We start from the raw sequence: 27,491 nt of genomic DNA, 5'->3' as shown, positions 1-27,491 counted from the left end.
GTAGGCATGCGCAGAAGCACTGAATCATGCTTTGTGCATGTGCAGAAGCGCCAAATCGTGTGACATGCGTGCGCAGATATGGCGCTGCAGGTTATGAATGCTGCAGGTTGCGGACGTTCCTCTGTCACGGATTATGTTCGCAACCTGAGATTCCACTGTACATGTTTCAGACCATTGGTTCAATGCAATTTCTAACTAAGCAGTGTGTACTAAAATGCAGATACTGGGACAAAATATGCATAACATTGAATATACTAGTGAAAACAACATATGGAAATGCATTATATTAGGGGAAATCGCATGCAAAGATGTGTACATTAGAATAAATTTGGACTAAAATGAGGACTTTTTAAAAAATAGCAAACCTGTGTGTATAAGTATACACTTATTATTGAGGGGAAGTGCGTGGAACAGGTCTCAGTGTTTCAATTTCTGGGAATGGAGTTGAGAGACGACCTAACCTGGGGAGAGAACAGCAAAGACCTGGTGAAGAGAGCACAGCAGAGGTTATATTTTCTGAGAATCCTCCGGAAAAACAATCTCTCAAAGGACCTGTTGATGGCATTCTACCATTGCACTGTGGAGAGCATACTAACTTATGGTCTGTGCGTGTGGTTTGGGAGCTGCACGGCCAGGGAAAAAACAATGCTATCCAGGGTTGTAAAGACTGCAGAGAAAATTATTGGGTGCACTCTTCCCACTTTAGATCAAATCTATGCTGCCAGGTGCCATAAGAAAGCGGCAGAGATAGCACATGATAGTACGCACCCCGGAAATGATCTCTTTCAGCTTCTGCCTTCTGGACTCGCCGCCTGAAAAACAGTTTCTATGCTAATGCAATTCTGGTTCTAAACGCAGCATAAGGGGTCTCTGTAGTATAGTGTATTTTAAAATGGGGTTTTAGAGTTTTGTAGGGGTTTTTGAATGTTTTAGGTAGTTTTATGAAGTTTTTATGTAGTTTTATGTAGTTTTGTGGTAGTTTTATGTAGTTTTTATGTAGTTTTATGTAGTTTTTCAATTTCATTGTTCTGCAAGGGACAATGACAATAAAGATATTGTATCTCTATCTGGGGACCCTGGCCTAATCACAATTGTTCATAAAGTCATTACACATGCAACTATACTGTAATTATAATCATTACACATACAACCATACTGTAGTACATATCTAGCATACCATAGCTATGTTTTGGCATGTTTTGCGCTGACTTTGTTTCTGCATTTCCTGGTCCTAACAAAATTATATTTCAGCTCTTTGACATCAGCCAAAAATCAGTTTCTGCCACAACGTATGTGCTGGAGGACACTTTTATTAAATCAGTGCGAGCAGAAGAAAATCACATTTTGAACGTGAATATTCAGCGAGCAATTGATGTGAAAGTAGTTTCGAAGTAAGCTGGCTTGTTTAACTATTTTGCAGAACATTTTTAGTGGCGAAATGATAATGTTTTATAACCTGCTACCCTTTGCTGCCATCCCAAGCGCCGTGAATTAAAGCAAATACATCAGTACTTTGAAAATTATTTAGTATTGTGTGGAAGTTAAGAGTTGTTGTTGTTGTTGTTGTTTAGTCATGTCCGACTCTTTGTGACCCCCATAGACCTAATTTGATCATTGCTTTCATCAGTCTGCTGCATTTCTTCCATTTCCTCAGTCATTGGCAGTAAATGTCATAATCCATGTTAAAATTTAAAGAGCCATGTGATCTTGGAGTCAATGAGTCCCCCCCCCCCGCCACACTTTAAACTGAGTTTCTTGGACTGCTGCAGCTGAACCCAGTGTCTAAATGCTTACTTGTATGGTGTGGCCTGTCACTGAATATAGAAACAGTCTGCTTATTGCCATCACTTGGCTATAGAAAGCTTAGAATGTGAAAGTCTTTAAGTCCCTACGTACACATGGTGACATGAAGTAATGCATACAGTAATAATTACAAGCTACTGTTTGGGGTGGAATTGGGGATATATATTAAGGTGGACATCTGCAGAAAAGCCAGGGCTTTTGAACCTTTAATAGCTTGCATGATACATTATGCCTACTGAAATTCCCTCTTCTACACAACTATTAGCACAGCTATTAAAGGTAGAGAAGTCTGGCTACCTGGATATGTCTTCAAGTTGCAACCAAGATGTAAAGCTCTGTTTCAATATGTGTACCTAACAGGCAGAAACTGGAACTGAAGTCAACGGAAGCTGGCCCAAGAGTGATGGCTGGGAAGCAAGTTGCTAAGATTATCAAGGCTCTGGATTCAAATTACGTTGCAATTTCACTTGCAGCAGAGCCTGTCTCGGATGAATGTAAAAGTTGCCCCACAGTAAGTAAATAAAAGAGCAAGTTGTGCGTGCCTTAAGTTCACGTTCATAAGTAAAAGCACTCCTTGAAAAGAAATTACTGTTTACCAAGATGTTAGTGAGATATTAGATTTGTAATTATCGAACACAGACATTTTCGGATTTATCGAATATTCTACAGCAACTTGGCTGACCTCATGACACCGCAGCAACACATTAAGGCATGTTACATTGTTTTATCAGTCAGTGTTATCTGCCTTAATTACTGTTAGAATCAGGTCTCACAAATGTTATGCTTGTTACTAATATGCATTTTTAATGGGGCGAGAAATGTACCCATCTGTGAATGCCAAAGCTGTGATACAGCACAGCTGAACTGTGGTATAATATTTGAAAGATCTTGTGGAAGAAATGCCTGTAATTCTAAAGAGCCATCCCTGATCCCATTGAAGTCTTAATTGGGCTGTGTTTGACCTGAATGCCAGGTCAATAAGGGCTTACACACAATGTTGAGTGTGTCATCTGTAAAGGTAAAGGTAACCCTGACCATTAGGTCCAGTCGTGACCGACTCTGGGGTTGCAGCGATCTTCTCACTTTATTGGCTGAGGGAGCCGGCTCCGGGTCATGTGGCCAGCATGACTAAGCCGCTTCTGACGAACCAGAGCAGCACACGGAAACGCCATTTATCTTCCCACCAGAGCGGTACCTATTTATCTATTTGCACTTTGACGTGCTTTCAAACTGCTAGGTTGGCAAGAGCAGGGACCGAGCAATGGGAGCTCACCCCGTCATCTGTAGTGCTGTGTAAAGTTTTTTTTTTTGTACTGTGGGGGAGGGGCAGGTCCATTATGAATCAGAACCACTTGACCACATAGCATAAAGAGGGAAATTTTTAACCTTCTCCCTTACCTGCCATAATCCCAACAAAATTCCTCTTGTGCTGTCATCAGCAACAGAAAAACGCGCACCTCTTACTGGCACCAGTGTTTCCCAATTGTTGTGTTAAGAGCTGCTTTATTACTGTTGGAAAGCTGTTATTGTAAGCAGCCCTGTGCTTCATGCAGGGAGGGGATTCGATTAGGTTATTTGACAAATATTGTTGTAGTGTGTCTTTTGCAGTCAGCTGCATGCTTCGTTTGCTGTTTAAAACTATGAAAAAGCTGAACCAAGGTATTGTTAATTAAGTAGAAGAGGCCTTCTCCTTGTCCTTGTTGCTTTCTTGGTGACTTCTGTGGCCGCTGGTACCTTCTGTTCAATTGTTCTGTCTAGCAGAAGCCATTTAGATCTATAATTACAGCCATACTCATCTGGGGGCCTTACAGAGGGCTGTAAGGGGAAGGGGGCGTCAGATTGTTATGGTAAACCTAAAGGAGCTCTTCGTATTAGCTCTGCTCTCTCACTGGTTACTGTATTTTACTGTAAGTGCTATGAAAAGATTGGGGTTATAAATAGAGTATGGTATTTAGAGGGACAATAATAGTATCCAGCAGTTGCATATCTCAATGCGTATATTAATATCACTCTGTTATGGCATGCAGCACAGCATTACATATACCAAAGTCCCACATCTTGCCTCTTCAACAGCGTTTCTTAAATGTTTTGAAGCCTGCTCCAATTCCACCCTGCTTCTGAGTGTATTCTACTTTACGAGATCCCAGTATAAGATGAGATTCAGAGAGGTGCATGTGGAATCCCATAAACATGAGGGCTTTGAAGGACCTACCTTGTCTTTGCAGATCCTTGGTCCTTCCAAGTGTTTCGTTGGAAACTTAGAAAGTCGCTGCCTCTGAGTCCTTCCAGACTCAGCAAAGGAAAAGCAGTCACACGGCCACAAAGCAACCAGCAAAGGAAAGAGTGTGAGAGCAGGGCTGGATCTAGACACGTCAAAGAAGTGATTCAGTTAAACACACTGCAAACTCATACAGGGAAATTTGGTAGGGAAAGACAGAGCTCCACAGCGCCATCTGGTGCCACAGTGTTATGTCACATATACAACACATGTAAAACACTTTTTCTTTACGAGCCCAGCTGAGTCCCAGGACAATTTTCTCCCTTTCCCTGCACCACTCGATTCAAGGAAGCAGGTTAAGATCATAGCATTTGCTTTCTGAAGCCAGCTAAATCTGCTTATACCTTTTCAAAAGCAATGAACTTATGAATGCATGAAACTGTTATGTACAGTCAGACTACTGACCCATCTAGTCCAATATTGTCTATTCTGATTGGCAGGGTCAAAGGCAGAGGTCTTTAAAATAATAATAATAACAAAACCCTGCTACCTGTTCCTTTTATCAAGCTGACTTTTGGTTCGAACTGATAGAGCATGGCATCTCATAGGATTTGATTTGAGTATCCTGACAGCAAACAAAACAACAGCTGCTAGCCTCACATAATTTCTGGGCCAGATCCAGTCCCACCATACTGTTTCTCAGCTGGTGACTGCAGAAACTTGCTTGAGGCATTGGGGATGTGGAAGGAAAGGAGTTTGGATGCCCCCACAGTGTTCCTATAATCCAAAGACCACTTGGATCAAAGGAAAATCAGTGGAACTGTGTGCCAGCCTTTTCTTGGAATAAGGTAAGGGTGTGTCCACAGCAGGGAGCCAAGCCAACCAGTTCTGTCTTGGTTGCCAGTAATCAGATGCTGCTGTAACTGTAGCCATGCAAGCCAGAGTTTGCTCGCCTACAAGCGAAGCATATCTATAGCGTCAGATATAAATAACACGGCTACACTTCAGAACTTTGGGTTGTCCATAGTTGCACTGGACAGGTGATAGCCTCTGGGGGACGGTGGAACGACCCATTTCACAGTTTCATTGAACAACTCTGGTCTAGATGTATGCAATTACAAAGCCCATAAAAAGGATGAAAGGACACACTGAATTAAAACTGTGAGATGAAACACCACAATGGAAAACAGTGTCGATTATTTATGAGTCCATCTATCCTTCCACAGTATATTGTGGTTTTTAAATTTTTATTTTTATTATATATAAAATACAGATTACAAACACAAGTCCCCAAGTCCACAGTATATTGTTGACCATTCTAAGCTTCACTAAAGCCCTGTTGATCATTGTGCTGCACCTTGATAGAGAGGTTGGAGAATTCTGATGGGAATGGGAAGAGAAACCATCACTTATTTGTCCCAAGTCTGAGACAGACATCAATCCAGCACATACAATCTGTATTTGCCGTTGTTGCTTTCAGTCTGCAAACAATACATAATTGGTTATATGACCCCCCCATTTGCATTACATTTCCTTTGCGTTGAATGGGGTACGATAATGTAATAACAGTGTAATTAAGTACTTAAGTTATCTAAGTTATGTAATTTTGCCATAGTGGATAGTGGGACAAACTGTAGTTTTTGGAAAAAGGTGAGCAAACGGAAACAGCCGTGAGTTACAAATACAGAATGGAAAATGATGCCTTCTTGCACATTAGTAACCACCATTTGAGATTAATAGTCTCCACCTGTGTTCTGGGTCATTAATACACCCCTGCTGAGCATTAATCCACAGGAAATAGCCTCCACCTCACTCATAATTACCTAATGGCTTAGCTACAATTCATGGAAGATGAACTCAGTACTGCTGAAATTGTAGGGCTATTTGTGGGTAGCATCATCTGCTGTTTCTTCACAACACGGACCCTATGGAGATAGGATATTTTAGCAAAGGCTGAGCTGGTATTGATGTGGTTTCCCAATAAAGAGAGCTGAAATAAATATTGTTGAGGGAAAACAGCTGCACCTTTTCCGAGGAATGCTATAGATAATGTTAGATAACAGAAGTGGAGGCATGAAATGTGAGAGCGCAGGCCAAAATACCCGCTCTGTTTCTTTGTGGAAGGTTGTTTGAAATGACAAAGCTCAACCTTCTGTTTTTCTCATGATTGCCCCCCCCCCCATGTTGTTAGCTTTAGGGTTTTTTTATCTGTAAGCCACCTTGAGTCCTTGTCAGGGAAGAAGGCAGATTTAAAATGTTGGTTGGCATCTAGGCAGTATATAGTTCATAATTTCTGCAGAGCAATGGGAATCTATTGCTGTGCCACTAGCTTCATGCAACATGGATAGTTCACCCCAGTGCTTAGAGTGGGGAGGGGACAGGTTTATTTCTTTTTCATATTCTTATATATTTAGGTCCTGCTTATTCTATATAAACTAATGGATAACGAACTGCACCTAGCGATAGTATAAAACATAACATTATATAAGGTATTAAAATGCTCATTGTGTTGAAATAGTATGCAAACAAATGGCAGCATCAAAAAGAACATCAACTGCAGATAAAAAGATTTATGTACCTGTCAGTCATCACCCCAAGGTGCAGAGAGCTGAAGTAAGACTTGCTGTCCTTTGAAAGCCAAGCAAATATGGAATCGGACTGAAAAAGCTTGGAATCACCACTACAGAAAAGGTCATGTGTATTGTATCCATTCACTATACATCTAAAGGCCACGACTCCCCTACAGTCTTCCTGAACAGACTGTATTTGCTTTCTCACTGCCTCCCAATTAGTTCTACGGAAGACATGGGACAGGCTGCAACAATAAGGTATGGGGAGACCAATGTGTTAAAGTTGTCCCTTTCATTTCAGCCACTGTCAGAAAACATGCAGTTGCGTTTTTGACCTGTTGCGATCAGCACATAGAAATACTAACCAGTGGGGAAGATTTACCACCAATTTTGTCCATTTTTGGCAGCTCACTCAGCAGTGGAAGAATATCCAGCCACAGATGGAACCCGAAAACCTTTCCAAAGCCGATGCTGTGAAAGGATTTTTGTCTTTCATTCAGAACTTGAGGAAAGCTACGACAGAAGAGATTCTTCAGATTCTGAGAAGTGAAAGCAACGTGGAAGTCCTGTGAGTTTCTGGCAACCTATTTTCCCATCTCTAGCATATCCATCTTAAATGTGCGAATACACAGAAGGAGAATCAACACGTTCATTCAGGTTTATCTACCTAGGTGGAAGCTACACAAACATAAAATCGCTATGAAAATGCTTTTTTAAAAGTGTTTTGAAAAATACATTGAATTTTTCATTGCTCACTCTTGCCATCTAGTGTCAATATATTGCACTTTACAACACATTTAGAACGTTTTATTTGCAGCTGTGTAGCTGAGTCCCTAAGCTACAGCAGCTAAAATTTTCTTCTCTTTGACGTTAGCAGAAAATTAAAGCACTGTTTAGGGGCCTTGCTTCTATAACCTTTGGCACAGTGCTCAGGCTTGGAGACCCTTTTAAATTGCCTCCCAAAGTCGAAACCTCTGTGGATTGATATAGATGCAGTGTGGAATTGCAGCAAACCTTCATTTCCAAGCAACAGCGCCTCAACCACAGTGACTGCTTAAACAAGCTTCAATACTTTGCTTTTAAATCCAGCTGCAAACCCTGGTTAAGCAGATATCCTGGTTGAAGTTAAGCAGGATAAATATTGGTGCTAATTTGTCAACCATGGTTAAGGCAGGAGGGGGCAAATGTAATTAGCCGCTTGGTGTCTTTATTATGTTAGAGACTGAGGTGACATTTGAGCTATCCTCATGCAATAAACTGATTGGAGATGCCGTAACCATCACTCTGCCCCCCCCAAAATAAATATGCCTTACTATAAATAATTCCTGGTTTTTTAATCTCTTCCCTTTTCATACAGTCCCCAGTTGGTTGATGCTGTAGCCTCTGCACAGACCTCAGCCTCTCTGAAAGCTATGCTGGATTTCCTGGATTTCAAGAACAAGAGTGGATCTGTCCTTCAGGAGAGGTTCCTCTATGCCTGTGGATTTGCTTCTCATCCCAACGAGTTACTACTCAGATCTCTAATTGTAAGTCTCAGTGGTGGTCAAGGGAACATTGGTTTACAGAGCAAGAATTGTGCTCTGAAAAGGAATGCCCAGTCTTTCAGAAGAGCTGAAGATGAGCTCATGAAAGTGTGGAGAAAGTGGACAGGGAAAAGCTTTTATCCTTCTTTTGTCACACTAGAACTTTTTTTTTTTTTTTTTTTTTGCATTTTGAAGAAAACTTTATTAAATTCAGTTATATATACAATGTATTCGAAGTTTATCCTTTCTTATACAGTTTGAACTTCCTTCAGCGGTATTGACATTCATTCGCATTTAAATCTTCATATCACATTTCCTCTTTTATATTGCCATTCGTACCTCCTTTAAATATTATTTCAGCTTAAACAATACTTGTTGACCCTTCACACAGCCTCTTTGAACCCCACTAACGTTGTATTTACTGAACATTTATTTTCCAGGTAACTTACAAATTTTCCCCAATCTTCAATAAACGTCTGATCTTTTAAATATCTTATTTTCCCTGTTAATTTATCTAACTCGGCATATTCTGTTAGTTTTGTTCTCCATTCTGCCACCGTTGGGATTTCTTCCTGTTTCCATCTCTGAGCTATCACAATTCTAGCTGCCGTAACCGCATATTGGAAGAGTTTATAATCCTTTTTCCTAATGTCCTTTCCAATGATGCAAAGTAAGAAGGCCTCTGGTTTTTTCACAAAGGTGTAACCTAACATCTTTTTTAATTCATTATATATTTCTTCCCAGAAATTTTTAACCTTTTTACACTCCCACCATTGATGGTAGAAGGTCCCCTCCTTTTGTTTGCATTTCCAGCATTTGTTATCTACTTTAAACATCTTGCCCAATTTCACGGGTGTAATATACCACCTGTATTGCATCTTCATCACATTTTCCTTAAGTAACATACAGGCCGTAAATTTTATATTTACTTTCCAGAGCCTTTCCCAGTCTTCCATTAATATATTGTGCCCGAGATCTCTTGCCCATTCCACCATCACTGACTTCACCTCCTCATCCTTCGTATGCCACTCTAGTAGTATTTTATACATTTTGGAAAGATTCTTAACTTCACTACTTACTATCTCCTTTTGAAATGTAGATTCTTTTTCCTCATATCCCCTTTCTTTCATCTCCAACTTAAAAAATTCGTTTATCTGAAAGTAGTGAAGCCAGCCCTGAGTAAATGATTTTATCTGGTCATAAGGTTTTACTTTCCACTTTCCCCCTTCCTTTATAACCATATCTTCAAGCTTCCCCCACTTTTCTTCCATATTAACTTTTTTAACACTCATTAACTCTTGTAGGGAAAGCCAGTGTGGTGTTTTCGGCTCTAATATGTTCTTATATCTGTCCCAGACCTCTATTAGTGGACCCTTAAAAATGTGACTGGTAAACCCCTTATGAACCCTCTTTTTGTCCTTCCATAGGTACGCATGCCACCCGAATTTGTTGTTATAGCCTTCCAAATCTAACAACCCTCCGTTTTCCAGCCTAACCCAGTCTTTTATCCAGCAAAGGCATGTCGCTTCATAATAAAGTCTCATGTCTGGGAGGGCGAAGCCCCCTCTTTCTTTAGCGTCCGTTAACAGCTTATATTTAATTCTGGGCTTCCTCCCTTCCCAGACATATCTTGAGATGGTTCTTTGCCATTCTTTAAAATTCTTTGTTCCCTTTAAAATGGGGATTGTTTGAAACAGAAACAGCAATTTAGGTAACAGCATCATCTTCACCATGGATATTCTACCCCATAACGATAATTTCATTCTGGCCCAAACCTCTAAATCTTTTTTGATTTTATTCCAAACCGGGACGTAATTATTTTTGTATAAGTCAATATTTTTGTTGGTAATCCAAATCCCTAAATATTTTATCTTTTTAACAACTTCAATTCCGGTTAGTTGTTGTATTGTTACTGCCTTGTCCTGATCCATGTTTTTTACAATCATTTTTGTCTTAATCTTGTTCAATTTAAAGCCTGCAAGTTTATCAAATTCCTCTGTCTCAACCAGAAGGGCTTTTATACTCTCTAAAGGTTCTTCCACCGTAATAACCACATCATCCGCATACGCTTTGATTTTATATTCGTTTGCACCTAATGTTACCCCCTTGATTTTTTTACTTTCTCTTATTACATTTAATAGTACTTCCAAGACTGTTATGAAAAGTAGCGGAGAAAGTGGACAGCCCTGACGGGTTCCTTTACTAATTTTTATATCTTCCGTAATGACTCCATTAACTATTAATTTCGCCTTCTGCTCTGTGTAAATTGCCCCTATACCATTTAAGAATTCTCGGCCCATATCCATACCTTCTAAATTTTTAAGCATAAAATCCCAGTTTACATTATCGAAGGCTTTCTCCGCGTCTATGAATATTAAACTCGCAGGTTTGTCACACCTATCAGATAGAAATTCAATAAGATTGATTATATTTCTGGTGTTATTCCTTATTGACCTTCCCGGGAGGAAGCCTGTCTGATCTTCGTGTATCATCCTTATTAATATCTTTTTGAGTCTTTTAGCTAGGATTCCAGCGAAGATCTTGTCACACTAGAACTTGGCGACATCCAGTGAAGCGCAATGTTGGAGGAAAAGTTCTTTTTCACACAGCATATAGTGAAACTCTGGAATTCTCACAAGGGATCTTAGACAAATTCATGGAGAATAATGGTATCAGTGGCTATGAGCCATGATTCCTGTGTTCTACCTCCACTGCCAGAGGCCGTATTTATTTGTTTGACAGTTGCACCTTAATTGCAGTTGTCTCTGAGTGGAGACTCGGTACAATGAAACTAAAACCGAGTTAAAGCAGCCTGCCTCTGAAAGTCAGTTGCTGGGAATCACAAGGAAGAGTGTTGCTGAACTCAGTTCCTCCTGCAAACTTCCCATAGGCATCTGCTTGGCCACTGGGAGAACAAGATGCTGGACATTGGCCTGATCCAGCAGTCTCTTTGTACATTTTAAAAACAAGACCATCAGTCCTTGGTGCAAAGGCTGATATATTATGTACTTAACATGGAAGCAAACCCCATTGAACTCAGTGCTCTGATTTAGCCCTCATGTTTCTGTACCACGAGCCTCACTTTCAACAGAGACAATAGCAAGGATGTGTACTCTTGTGAGTGGATGTCCTGACCTGCCTTGTGAAGCAAGTAAGGTAAAGGTAAAGGTAAAGGGACCCCTGACCACTAGGTCCAGTCGTGACCGATTCTGGGGTTGCGGTGCTCATCTCGCTTTATTGGCTGAGGGAGCCGGCGTACAGCTTCCGGGTCATGTGGCCAGCATGACTAAGCTGCTTCTGGCGAACCAGAGCAGCGCACGGAAACGCCGTTTAACTTCCCACTGGAGCGGTACCTATTTATCTACTTGCACTTTGACATGCTTTCGAACTGCTAGGTGGCAGGAGCAGGGACCGAACAACGGGAGCTCACCCCGTCGCGGGGATTCAAACCGCCGACCTTCTGATCGGCAAGTCCTAGGCTCTGTGGTTTAACCCACAGCGCCACCCGTGTCCCTTTTGTGAAGCAGTAGGCTGGGCTAATTATTTGCAATGGGAAGCAATTCAATATGTCATTTATCCCTTCTTGTCCAGCAGATTGCCTGCGGCTCTTTGTGGAGATAGTTTCACAATGGCTGTTTGGCTATTGCACACGGCGTGGCAGGGAAATGAGTTCCTTTTCAATAAAAAACACTGTTTTCCACAACCAAACCTCAGAGTGGAACAGAAAAGCACCTGAGATTGGTCTGAAACACCACCAGCTTTTCCTGGGAAGGAATAATCCTGAGATTGGTCTGAAACACCACCTGAGATTGAAGCACCTGAGATTGGTCTGAAACACCACCAGCTTTTCCTGGGAAGGAATAATCCTGTGGGAAAGGGAACCCAGTGAAACACATCTGAGGGGGATCAAATATATCGTATTTTTTGCTCTATAAGACTCACTTTTTCCCTTCTAAAAAGTAAGGGGGTACATCCAAGGATCAGGGTTAAGCAGCAGAGACCAATAATGTCTTTTCTTCTTCTTCATATAACAGAATACATATAACAGCCAGATCGGCAGCAGCGAAATCCGAGAAACAGTTGTCATCGTTATTGGGGCCCTCATCAAAAAGCTGTGTGACAAGGGAGGCTGCAAACTGCCTGTATGTATTTTCTTCTCGGTGTTGGAAACAAAGGCAAATATGAAGCTCCATCCAAGCTGACCTCTTTGCCCACTTTCACCTTTCTGGCTTCTTTCATGATGATCCTTACATCTGGAACAGCCTTTCAATATTTATGCCCCAAGCCAACTCCCCGCTCATGAAGATTTCTTTCTCAGAACTGTTCTCGAATCATCCTTATTTTTCCTTACCTGCTCCTTTGGTGTAATTCACCTGTTCCTTCCTCGGACCTCTCTCTTGCCTGTCTATCCCAGTTTTGTCCATCTGATGAAGGTTGCAAATCCTCTGAGGTGAAGAGATTATGTCACTTCCATATTCTGTACCGCGACACAGCACACTGGTTTACATAAAATCTAATATTGTATCAGCAACAACAATAGCTTTTGCTCTCATGGGTGTCTCTTCTCACCACTGCCACCACTAGCCCCTCCCTAAATGGTAGACCTACTTGATTCTTTGCAGTGATTTTAAGGCTGGGTGCTGTGTTGATAATGGTGAGTATATATTGCTAGATTTTATGGAATCCAGTAAGGAACTCATTCTATCTATCTATCTATCTATCTATCTATCTATCTATCTATCTATCATCTATCTATCATCTATCATCTATCTATCATCTATCTATCATCTATCTATCTATCTATCTATCATCTATCTATCTATCATCTATCTATCTATCTATCTATCTATCTATCTATCTATCTATCATCTAATCTATCATCTATCTATCTATCTATCTATCTATCATCTATCTATCATCTATCTATCATCTATCTATCATTCTATCTATCTATCTATCTATCTATCTATCTATCTATCTATCATCTAATCTATCATCTATCTATCTATCTATCTATCTAATCTATCTATCATCATCTATCATCTATCTATACTATCTATCTATCTATCTATCTATCTATCTATCTATCTATCATCTATCTATCTATGTGCTGTACTCCTAGGTGTAATTTTGCCAGATTTCCCAAGTTCCACTATCATTGATTTACCACCCAATTACATGGATTCCCCACCCCTGCTGCCCCCTCAATATAACAGTGTTTTTGGAAGTTTTTAATTTTCTTTCCAGGCTGTTATAGAAGCCAAGAAGCTGATCTCTGGAGGTTTGAACAGGGCAAAGACGGCTGATGAAGTGAAGGTCTACCTTCTGGCATTGAAGAATGCTGTTTTGCCTGAAGCTATTCCAGACCTTCTGAAATACGCTGAGTCAGGAGAAGGCCCCATCAGCAATGTTGCTGTTTCTGCTCTGCAGAGATATCACCACTCTTTCATTACCAGTGAGGTAAAATAATAGAAAATTGCCCAAAGACAAGATGGCGCAGGTGGACATTTCAAATAATGTGTCTCTCCCTGCCTGATAGTCCCTCATTTAAATATCAGGTGTTTCTAAGTAAGATAAATATTCCATTATTTTTTTTTATCATTCTATGTACTGAAGAGTCTGGGAAGACAATTTTGAAAGCAACCCCAAAGTCTTTCCCATAAGCCTCATTGACAGATATTTTAGGGACATAGGCAAGGTAGCACTAGTTACAGATAGGTAGCCGTGTTGGTCTGCCATAGTCAAAACAAAATAAAAAAATTCCTTCCAGTAGCACCTTAAAGACCAACTAAGTTAGTTCTTGGTATGAGCTTTCCTGTGCACGCACACTTCTTCAGATACACTGAAACAGAAGTCACCAGACCCTTCTATATAGTGAGAAGGTGGGGAGGGGTATTACTCAGGAGGGTGGTGGGAATGGGTGATTGGCAGATAGCTGTGATGAGCCTGTTGACGACTCTTAACGACTGCAATAGGTCTTACAGGAAAAAGCAAGGGGTGAGAAGGTGAAAAATGGCTTTGTCATGTATAATGAGATAAGAATCCAATGTCTTTGTTCAGACCAGGTCTCTCCATGGTTTTAAGTTTGGTAATAAGTTGCAATTCAGCAGCTTCCAGTCTATTTCTGAAATTCCTTTGTAATAGAACAGCTACTTTGAGATCTTGTATAGAATGTATAGAAAGGTAGCACTAGGTCCTTGTCCTCTGCCCTGGACCAGTGAGCAGGAGTTGCATTGTAGGAGATATTTGTCCATCTATCCATCTGCATATCACAAGAAACTGTAAAATGCTATCTCAATTCCGGGTTATAGCCCTAAAAAGCATGAGGCTCTTTCTAGAAGGGTTGAAAAGAAGAATTAGGTGGGTAGTTATATGGGAATTTTATCTATCATTCACTCATACAGCTTCCAGGTAAGACTCATGACTCACATGATTTCCCATCATCCCCCACACCTCCCAGAACAAGCTGCATGTCAGTCAGAAATTCTTCCTGGTTATACTTTCGCATCCAGTCTGGGGCTGGAGGAGTCCCATTGTTTTGGACTGGTCCTAGTATAATATTCATGAATTTTTGTACTATACTTGTATATTGTTCCTTGAGAAGCTATCCCACTGATCTGTTCTTATTTATTGGTGATATATTTCCTTTTCCTGCTTCTGTTATGCTGCCAGTTATGTACAGGTGATGAAACTTGACCAGATTGTGTCCCCATTAGGTGAAGAAAACTATGAACAGGATTTATCACCAGAACCATAAAGTTCACGAGAAGACGGTACGCACCACAGCGGCTTCCATCATCTTCAGCAACAATCCGTCCTTCATGGAAGTAAAAAACCTCCTGCTCTCTATTGGAGAGCTGCCTCTGGAAATGAATAAGTACATGCTTTCGCTAATCCAGGACATTCTACGTTTTGAAATGCCTTCCAGGTATATCAAGTTTCATTTGTTATTTATGTTTCTCCACTTGCCTGTGCATAGTGTTGTTTCAGGGCAAAGGCAAGGGCAGCATTTGGTGGGGTGGGGGCTGTACTGGAAGCATTTTCACCATGTTCAGTATAAATTCACCTTTTCAGACCGGGGGGCGGGGGGACTCAGGAGAAACTGCAAAGTACTGAAGCAAAAAATATCAGTCTGGTATTTAATGGATTGGTTATTTTTTCCTAAAAGAAGGGAAAGACCCTTAGCAGATCTAACATTTAAAATAATTTCATTATCCTTCTCTTTATAGGTAGACTACAAAAAATACATTGAGATGTTAATTTTTCATTTCAGTTATTTCAGTTATTTTTATTACTATACCAGAAAATCCAGGATCTTTGGCGTAAAGCAGGCATCCCCAAACTCGGCCCTCCAGCTGTTTTGGGACTACAAACCACTGGGATGATGGGAGTTGTAGTCCCAAAACAGCTGGAGGGCCAAGTTTGGGGAAGCCTGGCCTAGAGCCCTTGTGGCAATGCCACATTCGCTGCCTCCCTCAAGCCTCCTCACCACATCTGAATATTCCTATAATTGTTATTCCTTTACTGTTCTTTTAACCAGTGAATTTCTTACATAAATAAGCAACTTCATCTAACAATTTCCTCCAGTGGTTCTTATGTAGTGATTAGAACTTTACAGAATCATCAGTTAATTTCAGCAACTTTTGGGTTAAGACCTTTTGCAATCTGTAGGCCAATATAATACTAACATTTTTATCTTCTGGTTGTGGTCTTTTGATTACACTACTCAAGCAACACAAACCTTCCCATTTGCTGCATGTTGCCATTTGTAGAAGATATTTAATTTTCTGATGGTTAAGGACACTTTTTTGTGTTTCAGCAAAATGATCCGTAAAGCTCTGAAGGATATCTCCATTCATAACTACGACCGATTTGCGAAAACAGGTTCTTCCTCAGCTTTCTCGGGTTACCTAACACGTAAGTGACTAACAAACTAGATAGTAGGTTTTAATTACATTTATTGACCCTCAGTTTCACCATAAATCCTTACAACTTGTCTCTCTGTTTAACCAAGGTTCTCCGGATGTGTCATCCACCTATAGCCTTGACATACTCTACTCTGGCTCTGGAATCTTAAGAAGAAGTAACCTGAATATCTTTCTTTTCAATAAATACGCTCAACTTCATGCCAACCAGGTAAGTCCCATGCGCTACTAGAGTAATAACTCAGCGAAAAAGTATAAGTGTGCAGCTTGGACATAATGTGGTCGCTCCATTATACCATACTTTGAACCAATGTGCGTAGCAGCTGGTGGGTTGAGCCCTTCAAATGGAAATGTAAGAAGCTGCCTTATAGTTTGGGGTCAGACTGTTGTCTAGGTCAGTATCCTCTGTTGTGACTGGCAGATCCTTTCCAGGGTTTCATGCAGAGCTCTTTCTTATCTGCCTCCTAATCAGAGATGCAAGAGAATAAACCTGGGACATTCTGCATGCACTCAGCTATGGTCTCTCCCTTAAGAGTGTTCCCTTATCCAAGGTTTGTTACAGAAGTAGCACTACCGTTTTTGTTCGAGCTCTTGTTTTTTGATGACAGTGGGAGAGTGTTGTTGCACTCATATACTGCTTGTGAAATTCCCACAGTCTTCTGGTTGGACAATACAGTCATACCCTGGCTTACAGATGCTTCAGGTTGTGCTTTTTCGGGTTAGGGACCTCTGAAACCCAGAAGTACTGGAACGGATTACTTCCAGATTTTGGCAGTTGTGCATGCACAGAAGTGCTAAATCGCACTTTGCACATGCGCAGAAGCGCCGAATTGCAACCCGCGCATGCGCAGACACGCCGCTGTGGGTTGCGAATGTGCCTCCCACACGGATCACGTTCGCAACCCGAGCATCCACTGTGCAGGAATAGATGGCCCTTTTGTCTGACCCAACAAGACTCTTCTTATGTTCTTACAGAGGCTGTGTTTATATGTAACACTAAACCACAGTGTAGCCCTAAGTGGATGAACCTCCACAAGCCCAAGCCCAATGCCTGGCTTGCATGTTCCTTCCCTGCCTTCTCCTCCTGCTTAGTTCTCCCCCGCCCTCCTATGATGGCATTCAATTTCCTCAAATCCTTTGTGTCCAAACAAACCAGGAATCCTGTTCTAATAAATTTCAAACTAAGATAACTTCAAACTATGAGTTATCAGTTTGCTTTATTGAACAGAGTTATTTTTAACCCAGAATTCCAGATTTGTATATAACACTAAGATGACATTCAAGGAAAATCGGCAGTCATCTTGGCAGCTTTCCTCTGGTCACATTGGAGGTGTACAGTCATACCTTGGGTTACAGACCCTTCAGGTTGTGTTTTTTCAGGTTATGGACCTGCTGAAACCCAGAAGTACTGGAATGTGTTACTTTCAGGTTTTGGCGGTCGCGCATGCGCAGAAGCACCGAATTGCAACCCACGTGTACACAGATGCACCACTGCAGGTTGTGAACGCTGTGGGTTGCGAACGTGCATCCCGCATGGACCACGTTCGCAACCTGAGCATCCACTGTACTGTGCTCTGACTTTCTGAGGGCTCACCCAGTAGCATTGAACCATGATGATTTAGCATTACGTGTGAACTAGTCTAGACAGCAAGTGTCCAGATGCAAAAGAGAACAGGCCTATAGTTGTGCAGAAGAAGGAATTTCAGCAACTGCAGTTTTTCACACCCTTGGATGAAAAAGCCACATTGATAAAACTTTCTGTGCAACTCTGACCTAAAAGGAGCCATGCCGTGCCTCTCTTTTGGACACCTAGATATAAAAGGAGGGCATGGTCTGATGGCAAATTTTGCAGCTACCTTGTGGACTTTAAAGAGGTATGGATGGCATGTGCTTGCCTGCAACTGGTCATCATTCATCATGCAAGCTGTGTGTTCCTATCTCCTTTTAGGTGGTGATTGAGGCTCAGGGCCTAGAATCCATTATAGCTGCATCTGCTGATGAAGGTGAAGAAAATCTAGAGTCTTTTGCTGGTGTGTCAGCGCTCATGTTCGATGTTCAGCTTAGACCCGTTACTTTTTTCCAAGGGTATGGCGATCTCATGTCTAAAATGTTCTCAGCCACTGGAGACCCCATAAGTGTGGTGAAAGGACTCATCCTTCTGATGGATTACTCACAGGTGAGTTCTGCATACCGGCAATTAAATAGCTTCCGTGCATACCGTATTTTTCACTCTATAGGACGCACTTTTTCCCCTCCAAAAATTAAGGGGAAATGTGTGTGCGTCCTATGGAGTGAATGCAGGCTCCTTGGCTTCAGCGATAGCAACGCAAAGCCTCCGAAGCGCAGAGGGAGCACTCCCTCTGCACTCCGGAAGCTTCGCGTTGCTTTCGCTGAAGCCTGGAGAGCGAGAGGGGTCAGTGCGCACTGACCCCTCTCACTCTCCAGGCTTCAGGGATAGCCGCCTGAAGCCTGCGGAGCTCAGCGCGTGTTCCCGCTGCACTCCACAGGCTTCAGGTTCCTTTTGCTGAAGCCGGGAGAGCAAGACTCTCCTGGCTTCAGCAGAGAGGGAGAGCTGCGCAGCACCCCTTCAGCCAAGCAGCAGGAGAAATGGAAGGGGCTCCGTTTCTCCTGCCGCTTCGCTGAAGGGGTGCTGAGCAGAGAGGGGGAGATTTTCTCTCTCTTGTTCTCCCCCTCTAAAACAAGGTGCGTCCTATGGTCCTTTGCGTCCTATAGAGCGAAAAATACGATAGATAATATCCTTTATTCCCCATTTGACATGCACTTACGGGGAGATCACAAGTAAGAACAATCAGAGAATAGGTCCAAGTAGTTTTCCGCTTGTCTAGGCAGGGGTCCGAGTGGTTTTGCCGTTGCCCTATTGCTTTCATCTAGAAAACCTGCTCTTTAGTGCTAAATTGAACCAAAGCCAATCAGGAGTGTGAGAGGGGGGTGGGGAATTGACATTTGCTCCAGTTCTGTGGGTTTTCCCAGGGAAAACAGCAGGGGAAGTGGAAGTGTGGATGAGCTGTCTATATTCCCATTGGCGGGAAGTGGGAGATGCTATCCTGCCATTAAGTTATTCAGAGTCTACATGCAACCATCTGACAAAGGCTAAGCTCAAATGCTTAAACCTCATCAAGGGGAGAAATCACTGACATTCATAGTTTCACAAAAACAAGAAACAAGGCACATTTTTTATAACTGTGCTTAGATGTGACGTAACACAATACACCATTTTATGTATTGCTGTTTTCCCCCAAGTGTTTTATTTCTTATTCACCATATGATTGCATATTCTGAAGTGCATGTTATCATGGGGAAATGTCAGGTATTTTTCAACCTGTGGCAGCAGTTTCCTGTAGCATTTGATTGTATTTCATTAAAATCTCGTATGAATGAGTACTTTAAATCTCCCTTTTTGATATAAATCCCGTTGCTGTGACTAAGTGTAATTGAAAATCAGATGGAGTTATAAATCTAGGCTAAGATTCACATGTTTGTTTAGAAATGTACAGAGAGCCACCATTACCCAGTATGGTTATATCGAGTATCAGACAAGGACTGGGGCAACCCAGGTTCATATCCCCATTTAACCATGAAGCTCACTGGGTGATCTTGGGTCAGAGACTCTCTTCCAGCTCAATGTACCTCGCAGGGCTAGTGTAAGGATTAAATAGGAGGGGGGCACAGGAGCAAGCCCTGCCCCCAACATACACACACATAAAAGAAAGAGGAATCTCTGCCCTTTCCCCAGGACTAGAGCAGCTCCATGGCTAGCAACGTGAAGTCACATTTATTTGCTTATATTTTACAAATTTATAAATCACCTCATAGCATGAATCCATGGGAGGGGTGTGCAGGATAAAAATAGAATAAAGCAGAAAAAACACAAGCTCTAAAAGCAAATGAGCCCAATGTGCAGATTTGCTATTATTTAAAGCATCTTTAAAAATCTGCCTTGCTGAATTACAGTAAAAAACCTAGCCAATCCCCCATTGTTATTATTTTTTTAACAAAGCAAAGGGCAGTGGGGAAAAGTGCTCTTTTCAGTGCCATCTGCTTCTCCCATTTTATACATCTTCCATTTTCATGGGTCTTACTTCAGCGTAAATTATTCATCAGATCTGGACACATCATGCCTTGTCTCAGGCCATGTAGTATGGCTATATTTAAAGTTAATCTGATTTCCAAGTCCTGTGAACTTTAAAATCTTGGCTGTCTATCAGCATTCAAATGAAATGACTTGCTCTGACCCTGAGCTATTATCACTTCCAAAATTGACTCAGTGCGATGGACTTCCAGTCCAGCTGTAAAAGATTCTGACAGCTGTAAGCCTCAGCCTTGGCAGAAAGCTCTGTGAATGCAACTATCTCCTCCTGCCTGCCCATAAAGCTCTATCTCCAACCGTTTGGCACTTCTTGCAACAGCTCTTTTGCACAAATTCTTGCTGCAGGTGGTCTAATACTGGAGAGAAGTGGTTTCTTTTTTGTGTCTTCCCAACTTCCTCTAGAAAGCATGCAGGGGTCAGCAAACTTTTTCAGCTGGGGGCCGTTCCATTGTCCCTCAGACCTTGTGGGGGGCTGGACTATATTTTGAAAAATATATATGAACGAATTCCTATGCCCCACAAATTACTCAGAGATGCATTTTAAATAAAAGCACACATTCTACTCCTGTAAAAACACCAGGCAGGCCCCACAAATAACCCAGAGATACATTTTAAATAAAAGGGCACATTCTACTCATGTAAAAACATGCTGACCATCTGCGGGCCGGATTGAGAAGGCGATTGGGCGGGATCCAGCCCCCGGGCCTTAGTTTGCCTACCCATGGCATAGAGAGAGCCTTGTGATTAGCAACCTCAAGTTTTGCAGGCATTCAGATAATCTCATGCAAATGGGGCTTGAATTTTCTGGATTGGAAACTTAATAATGATAATTTTATTATTTATATGTCACCCATCTGGCTGGGTTGCCCCAGCCATTCTGGGCAGCTTCCTGCAAGAAATGCTGAATTGGCTGAATTGAGTGGAGATACATGCTTGCTTTTTTAAATGTCTCACTTTCCACACAGCATTAACAGCATTCCCAAGAGATGCATTTCGGTCTGAAAGATGTCCCTAAGGCAACTCCTGGTGTGGTGGTCTCACTCTGTCAGCCTTATCTATGGTTACTTCTGCATTTAGCTGGCACTGCAAGACTTTCACAACCAGATGATTGGAATTTGTGAATGGTAGTTGGTAGCTGATGTATCTTTCTTACATAACTTTTCCCGTGCTGTGTGGGATTTATGTTGGTGTTCCTGCAGCAGGTCAGGGGACGAGGATTGTCAGGAAACCTGTGGAGAATTCTCCCATGACTCTTAAATGCAATGTAGACAAGGACCGTAAAATCTATTTAAATCTGTAGGTTAAATATGCCCTTGACTTTAGCCCCATCACTTCACCCTGTTTCTGAAGCTAAGTCAAGAAAATCAAGACAGGTCTTTTAAATATTTCCATTCCTTCACATTCTGCTCTTAAACTCATGTTAAAACAGTAATGATGTAAGCTTAAATAATGCCCAATCCAGGTAACAATAATTCAACAATAAAGAAGAACCTAATTCACAAACAAGTATGCAATATCACAATAAAACCAGTTAAGAACAGATTTTAAATATTGGTCATATATTGAATAAAACAAGAAATGTTCATTGTGCACCATTTTGCATCTAGGTAATTCAGCTACAGTCTGGGCTGGTTTGCAGCACGGAATTCCAGGGAGGCCTGGCCATTGATATTTCTGGAGGAATGGAATTCAGCCTTTGGTACAGAGAATCCAAAACCAATGTTAAAAACCGGTGAGATGACCTAACTCCAGACATCCTTAAAGGAAACGCATCAAATGATTTTGTCAACATAGGGAATTTTAAATCTGAGGAAAGCATGGAAATCTTAAAATGCTTAGCAATATGAACTGAATCCCTGTTTTAGACAGAAATATTCATGTTTCTTTCTTTGGGGGGACTGTTTTTGTCTAACTGATTTCAAAAACTATGCTGGCAACGATGCAGTTGTAATCCTCATCAGACTTACCTGGAAGTCAGTCAGTCCCATTTAACACTTGTTTTTTCTGAGCAGACTTTGACTTTCATAGGATTTTGCTGCAAATGTATAAGGGCAATCAATGATGTATAATCACCATGCTTACGCAAAGTTCTTGCACTTCCCCCAAAAGGTCTCAAGGTTAGGCTTTGTTGAGGTTGTGGGGAAGATATTGACAGCCCTTCTATGTAAAACTGGATTTCATTAGTTGGCATATTGGTAAGAGGAGTTTCTCAGGCTATCTGTGGGATTTGAGGATGGCTTTATCAAATTGAGATTCAGAGTGGAATTCGATGTGGCAATTGAATTGGAACTGCAGCCACATGTCGAGTACTCCCTCTCTGCTGTTTAGGCATATTTACTTGTCTTGGGATGTCCTAAAATGTGCTTTCCTACCACTAGGAACCAGTGATACAGAGACATTGGGGAGGTGGCATGATGTGGTGGCCTTGTTACCTAATGGAGTTTGCGGGAAATTACAGACGGGAGGGACGCTCCTGTTCTTTGGGTGCCGGAATGGTATCTAATATATGACGTCCTGGTTTATCTCAATCTCTTCTTGCAGGGGAGCTGTGGTGATAGTCGGCAACATTGTTGTGGATGCGCTCTTTGTGAAGGCTGGCATGGAAAGCAGTGTTGAAGCTGAAACAACTCTGGACTTTGTCTCTACAGTGCAGTTTTCACAATATCCATTTTTAGTTTGCTTGCAGATGGACAAAATTGAAAGTCCTTCCAGGTAGGAAGCAGGGGGAGCTATTTGTAATGTTAACAGTGTGCAGTGGTACCTCAGTTTAAGAACTTAATCTGTTCCTGAAGTCCATCCTTAAACCAAATCCATTCTTAAACCAAGGCGTGCTTTCCCTAATGAGGCCTCCCACTGCTGGTGCCCTTCCACTGTTTGGCTTCAGTTCATAGACCGACGTAAAGTTCTCAAACTGGAATACTACTTTTGGTTTTGTGGAGTTTGTAAACCGAAGAGTTCGTAAACAGGACTGTTCATAAGTTGAGGTACCACTGTACTGTAACTAGACTTAGGGAGGGTTGGCTTAGGAAGAGTGTCAGGAAGTAGATTCAGAGGATGGTGGGCCTGGAGGTTTCTACCAACCCTGGTGAAATCCTGAAAACTGGCTTCTTTATATCTTTAGAATATGCTGGGTGGGAAGAGATTTTGCCACAAAACTGTGCAGTTGGGCTTATCATTAAGAACTACTGCTCATAGGATAGATACTTTATGCCATCCAAGTTACAATATATAATGCAATATTATCATTATTTTGTAGGAGATACTTAGTTAAATATGAAAGTCTACCATCAGGAGAATCTTATACCTCCCGGAAAGGAAAAGTGAGGCTGCTGGCTGGGTCCGAATATCCCCTTCACCAAGAGAACTCCAACATGTGCAAGAAAGTTTTCAGTGACCAGCCTGACTCCTCGGAAAGCTGGTTTTGAAACAGGCGCCTGATCTTTCATTTGACCCCAACCGTGGCTGATGTTGGCTTTTACACGTACTGCCGTCCTGGCTTAGGGCCTGAATGTGTGATACTTGAGCCCATGAAAGCTTTACTGTCAACTTCAAGAGGCCCAGAATCTTGATTGTGTGTTCACTGTGTTTACATATTTACATATATTTAAAGAAACCCTTTTTTATGTGACAAGTTAAGGAAATCATACAAATTGACGCAATTCTAGGCACTCATTGAAGGTCCAGTTAGATGTGTTGTGTGGCCATGTGCAGATCTTCCTGAGTCCCTTTGTTTGGTTTTAAAAACACCTGGGGGCAGGCACTTTGGATTGGGGCCACAGTGAAGGAGCAGAGAGGGCTTAACCCATGGGTAAGCAAACTAAGGCCCGGGGGCCAGATCCGGCTCAATCGCTTTCTCAATCCAGCCCGCAGACGGTCTGGGAATCAGCATGTTTTTTTTTTTTTTTTTTTTAATTTTTTATTGAGTTTTGCATAAGTATATTTCACAAACATACAAAAGACAAAAGACAAAAGTAAATAAAACAAACATAAAAAAGAAAAAAGACATACAATGCATACTACCTAAACAACACAACTTAACATTAATTTTACAACAACATTGATCGACTTCCCTTTATCTCGATTTCGGATAATGTTATCTTAGTTGTCTATCTGCTGTATCTATTCCAAAATGACATTTGTACCGTAGTAAGCGTTATCTCATGCCTACTGTGATTTTTTATTTTTTTTGATACATATATATTTCTGATTAACACTTTGATGTACCCCTTGTCTCTATTTCCATATATGTTCTAAATTTATCCCATTCATTACTAAATTTTGTACGTTTTTGATTTCTTATTTTTTGTGTCAATTTTGCCAATTCTAAATAATCCAATAATTTAAATTGCCACTCCTTTAATGTTGGGATTTTTGGTGTTTTCCAGCACTGTGCTATGAGGGTTCTAGCGGCAGCTGTTGCGTATTGGAAAAAGGTCCTATCTTCTTCTTTGATATCCTTGCCAATTATCCCCAACAGGAAAGCTTCAGGCTTTTTGACAAACGTATATTTGAGAATTTTTTTTAATTCATTATAAATAGATTCCCAAAATTTCTTGAGAATCTCGCACGTCCACCACATATGGAAGAGTTCGCCCTCCTTGTTCTTGCATTTCCAACACAATTTATCACCTGTTCTATAAATTTTATGCAATTTTATCGGCGTTATGTACCATCTGTACATCATCTTGTACATGTTTTCTTTGAGTGTCGTGCATGCTGAATAGTTCATATCTTTGCGCCATAAAGTTTCCCATTTATCAAATTCTATGTTATACCCTAGATCTACCGCCCACTTCACCATCACCTCCTTTACTTCCTCGTCCTTGGTGTCCCACTCAAGCAACTGGTTGTACATTTTTGATAGTAATTTTGTTTTACTTTCTATTATTTCAATCTGGAATCTGGATTTTTTCTCACTTATTCCAATCTTTTTGTCTTCCGTCCATATTGAATTTATTTGATGATATTGAATCCAACCAGTCAACTTATTTTTTATTTCTTCATATGGTCTAATCCTCCACCCGGATTCTGTTTTGGTTAGTAGGTCCTCATATGTCCACCGTTCCCCCTCAAGATTTGATTTTTTAATTGTTAAAATATCAATTGGTGATAGCCACCAGGGTGTTTTCTGCTCCAGCAATTTTTTATTCCTTTCCCAGACTTCCAGTAGCGGCCCTCTGAAGATATGGTTGGAAAAACCTTTATGGACCCTTCCCTTGTCTCGCCATAAATAGGCATGCCATCCAAATCTTAAGTTGAACCCCTCTAGGTCTAACAACTCTTTATTTTTAATAACGATCCAATCTTTTACCCAACAAAGGCATGCGGCCTCATAATATAACCTCAGATTTGGAACCGCAAACCCCCCCCTATCTCTTAGATCTGTAAGCAATTTGAATTTAATTCTGGGTCTTTTCCCCCGCCAAATAAATTTGGATAGTAATCTGTGCCATTCTTTAAATATTGCAATTCCCCTAATTATAGGAATGTTCTGGAATAGGAAGAGTAATTTGGGTAGTAAGCTCATTTTAATCGCCGCCATTCTGCCCATCCACGAAAGATGTAATCTGTTCCATGTATCTAAGTCCTTCATTATTTCTTTCCATGTTTTCTTATAATTGTTTTCCATCAAATTTATATTTTTCATAGTTATCCAAATTCCAAGATATTTAACTTTTTTGACTATTTTAATTCCAGTTTGTATCTCAAGCTCATTTTTGGTGTCTTCTTTCATATTTTTAGTCATTATTTTTGTTTTTTCCTTGTTCAGTTTAAATCCCGATAGTTTTCCAAATTCTTCCAGTAATTTTATAACTTTACCGATGCTCTCCTTTGGTTCTTCCAATGACAACATGAGATCGTCTGCATATGTTTTCAATTTGTATTCTTGCACGCCGATTTTTATGCCGCGGATCTCTGGGGTATTCCTTATCTTATTTGTTATTGTCTCTAAAACCATAATAAACAACAGCGGTGATAGAGGACATCCCTGTCGGGTACCTTTTGCTATTTCAAACTGTTCTGTCAAGTTATTATTTATTATTAATCTAGCTTTTTGTTGTGTATATATTGCTCTAACTCCTTCTAGGAATGTGCCCTGTATCCCTGTTTTTTCCAAGCATTTTATTAGGAAACCCCAAGAGACATTGTCGAAAGCCTTCTCGGCATCAACGAACAGTAAGGCAGCAGGAATTTCATTATGAACTTCTAGGTATTCAATGATATCTATTGTGTGTCTGATGTTGTCTTTTATTTGTCTATTAGGAAGAAAACCGGCCTGATCACAATGAATAAGATTAATTAAACATTTTTTGAGTCTGTGGGCCATTATGTCAGCAAAAATTTTGTAATCGTTGTTCAATAGAGAAATCGGTCTGTAATTCTTAATGTTAAGTTTATCTGAATCTGGTTTCGGGATCAGCGTAATGTAGGCTTCTTTCCAGGATGTTGGCATTTTTCCTCCTCTTAATATCTCGTTCATAACGTCACATAGCACTGGTGTTATGTATTCCTCTAAGACTTTGTAATATTTAGCTGATAACCCATCTGGACCTGGTGCTTTTCCAATTTTCATTCTTTTAATTGCTTCTCGAATTTCCTCTATTTTTATGGGTCTGTTTAAAGCGGTTCTTTCTTCTTCTGTTATTTTTTTAGGGCTATTTTCTTCTAGATATTTTATAATGTTCGTTAAGTCTTCTTCTTCTCTTTTGTATAAGTTCTCATAAAATTTAAAAAAGTTCTTTTTTATTACAATAGGATCTTCCAGAACTTGCTCTTCTACTTTTATTTTGTTTATGATACTATTTTTTCTTCTTTTTCTCAGTTGCCACGCCAAAAGTTTTCCAATTTTATTTGCCGATTCAAAAAACTTTTGTTTCATTAGCTTTATTCCCCATTCAACCTCTTGGCTTATTAATGTTGAATATTGTGTTTGAAGCATTTTGTATTGTTGCTTATGGCTGTCATCTTTTGGATTTTTTATCATATTTTTCTCACATTCTTTCAGTTGAAGGATTAAATCTTCTTTCTTCCTTTCCTTAGCCTTCTTTCTTTGAGAATTTTGTTGTATCAGGAGACCTCTTAACACTGCCTTACTAGCGTCCCATACTGTATCTATTCCAATCTCTTTAGTAATATTTAAGGCAAAATAATCTTTTATAGTGGTTTTTGCTTTTTCGATCACTTCTTCTTTTTCGAATAGGTAATCGTTCATTCTCCATCTGTATAAACCTTGAGTCTTCCATTTTAATTGTAGTGTTATCGGGCTGTGATCCGATAAGGTTCTGGGTAAAATTTCACATCTCTCCGTTCTTGTTATTAATTCTCTCGAGATCCATATTTGAT

General features: G+C 40.7%; 1 protein-coding gene across 1 annotated transcript in view; it reads left to right on the top strand.

The window, feature by feature from the left end:
• Positions 1–23,699, top strand: part of MTTP (microsomal triglyceride transfer protein) — a 38,075-nt gene extending 14,376 nt beyond the window's left edge. The window contains exons 6-18 of the mRNA XM_081876754.1: positions 1,252–1,391; positions 2,164–2,314; positions 6,999–7,159; positions 7,949–8,117; positions 12,149–12,256; positions 13,362–13,574; positions 14,831–15,042; positions 15,934–16,031; positions 16,129–16,250; positions 17,988–18,215; positions 21,755–21,879; positions 22,689–22,859; positions 23,404–23,699. Coding sequence (XP_081732880.1) covers positions 1,252–1,391; positions 2,164–2,314; positions 6,999–7,159; positions 7,949–8,117; positions 12,149–12,256; positions 13,362–13,574; positions 14,831–15,042; positions 15,934–16,031; positions 16,129–16,250; positions 17,988–18,215; positions 21,755–21,879; positions 22,689–22,859; positions 23,404–23,572 — 2,067 coding nt within the window. The 3' untranslated portion in view covers positions 23,573–23,699. The remainder of the gene's footprint in view (positions 1–1,251; positions 1,392–2,163; positions 2,315–6,998; positions 7,160–7,948; positions 8,118–12,148; positions 12,257–13,361; positions 13,575–14,830; positions 15,043–15,933; positions 16,032–16,128; positions 16,251–17,987; positions 18,216–21,754; positions 21,880–22,688; positions 22,860–23,403) is intronic.
• The last annotated feature ends 3,792 nt before the right edge of the window (positions 23,700–27,491 follow it).

This window comes from Podarcis erhardii (assembly GCF_964252035.2).
Source record: "Podarcis erhardii genome assembly, chromosome: 9".
Lineage (NCBI taxonomy): Eukaryota > Metazoa > Chordata > Lepidosauria > Squamata > Lacertidae > Podarcis > Podarcis erhardii.
This window is presented reverse-complemented; position numbering and strand designations above follow the sequence as displayed.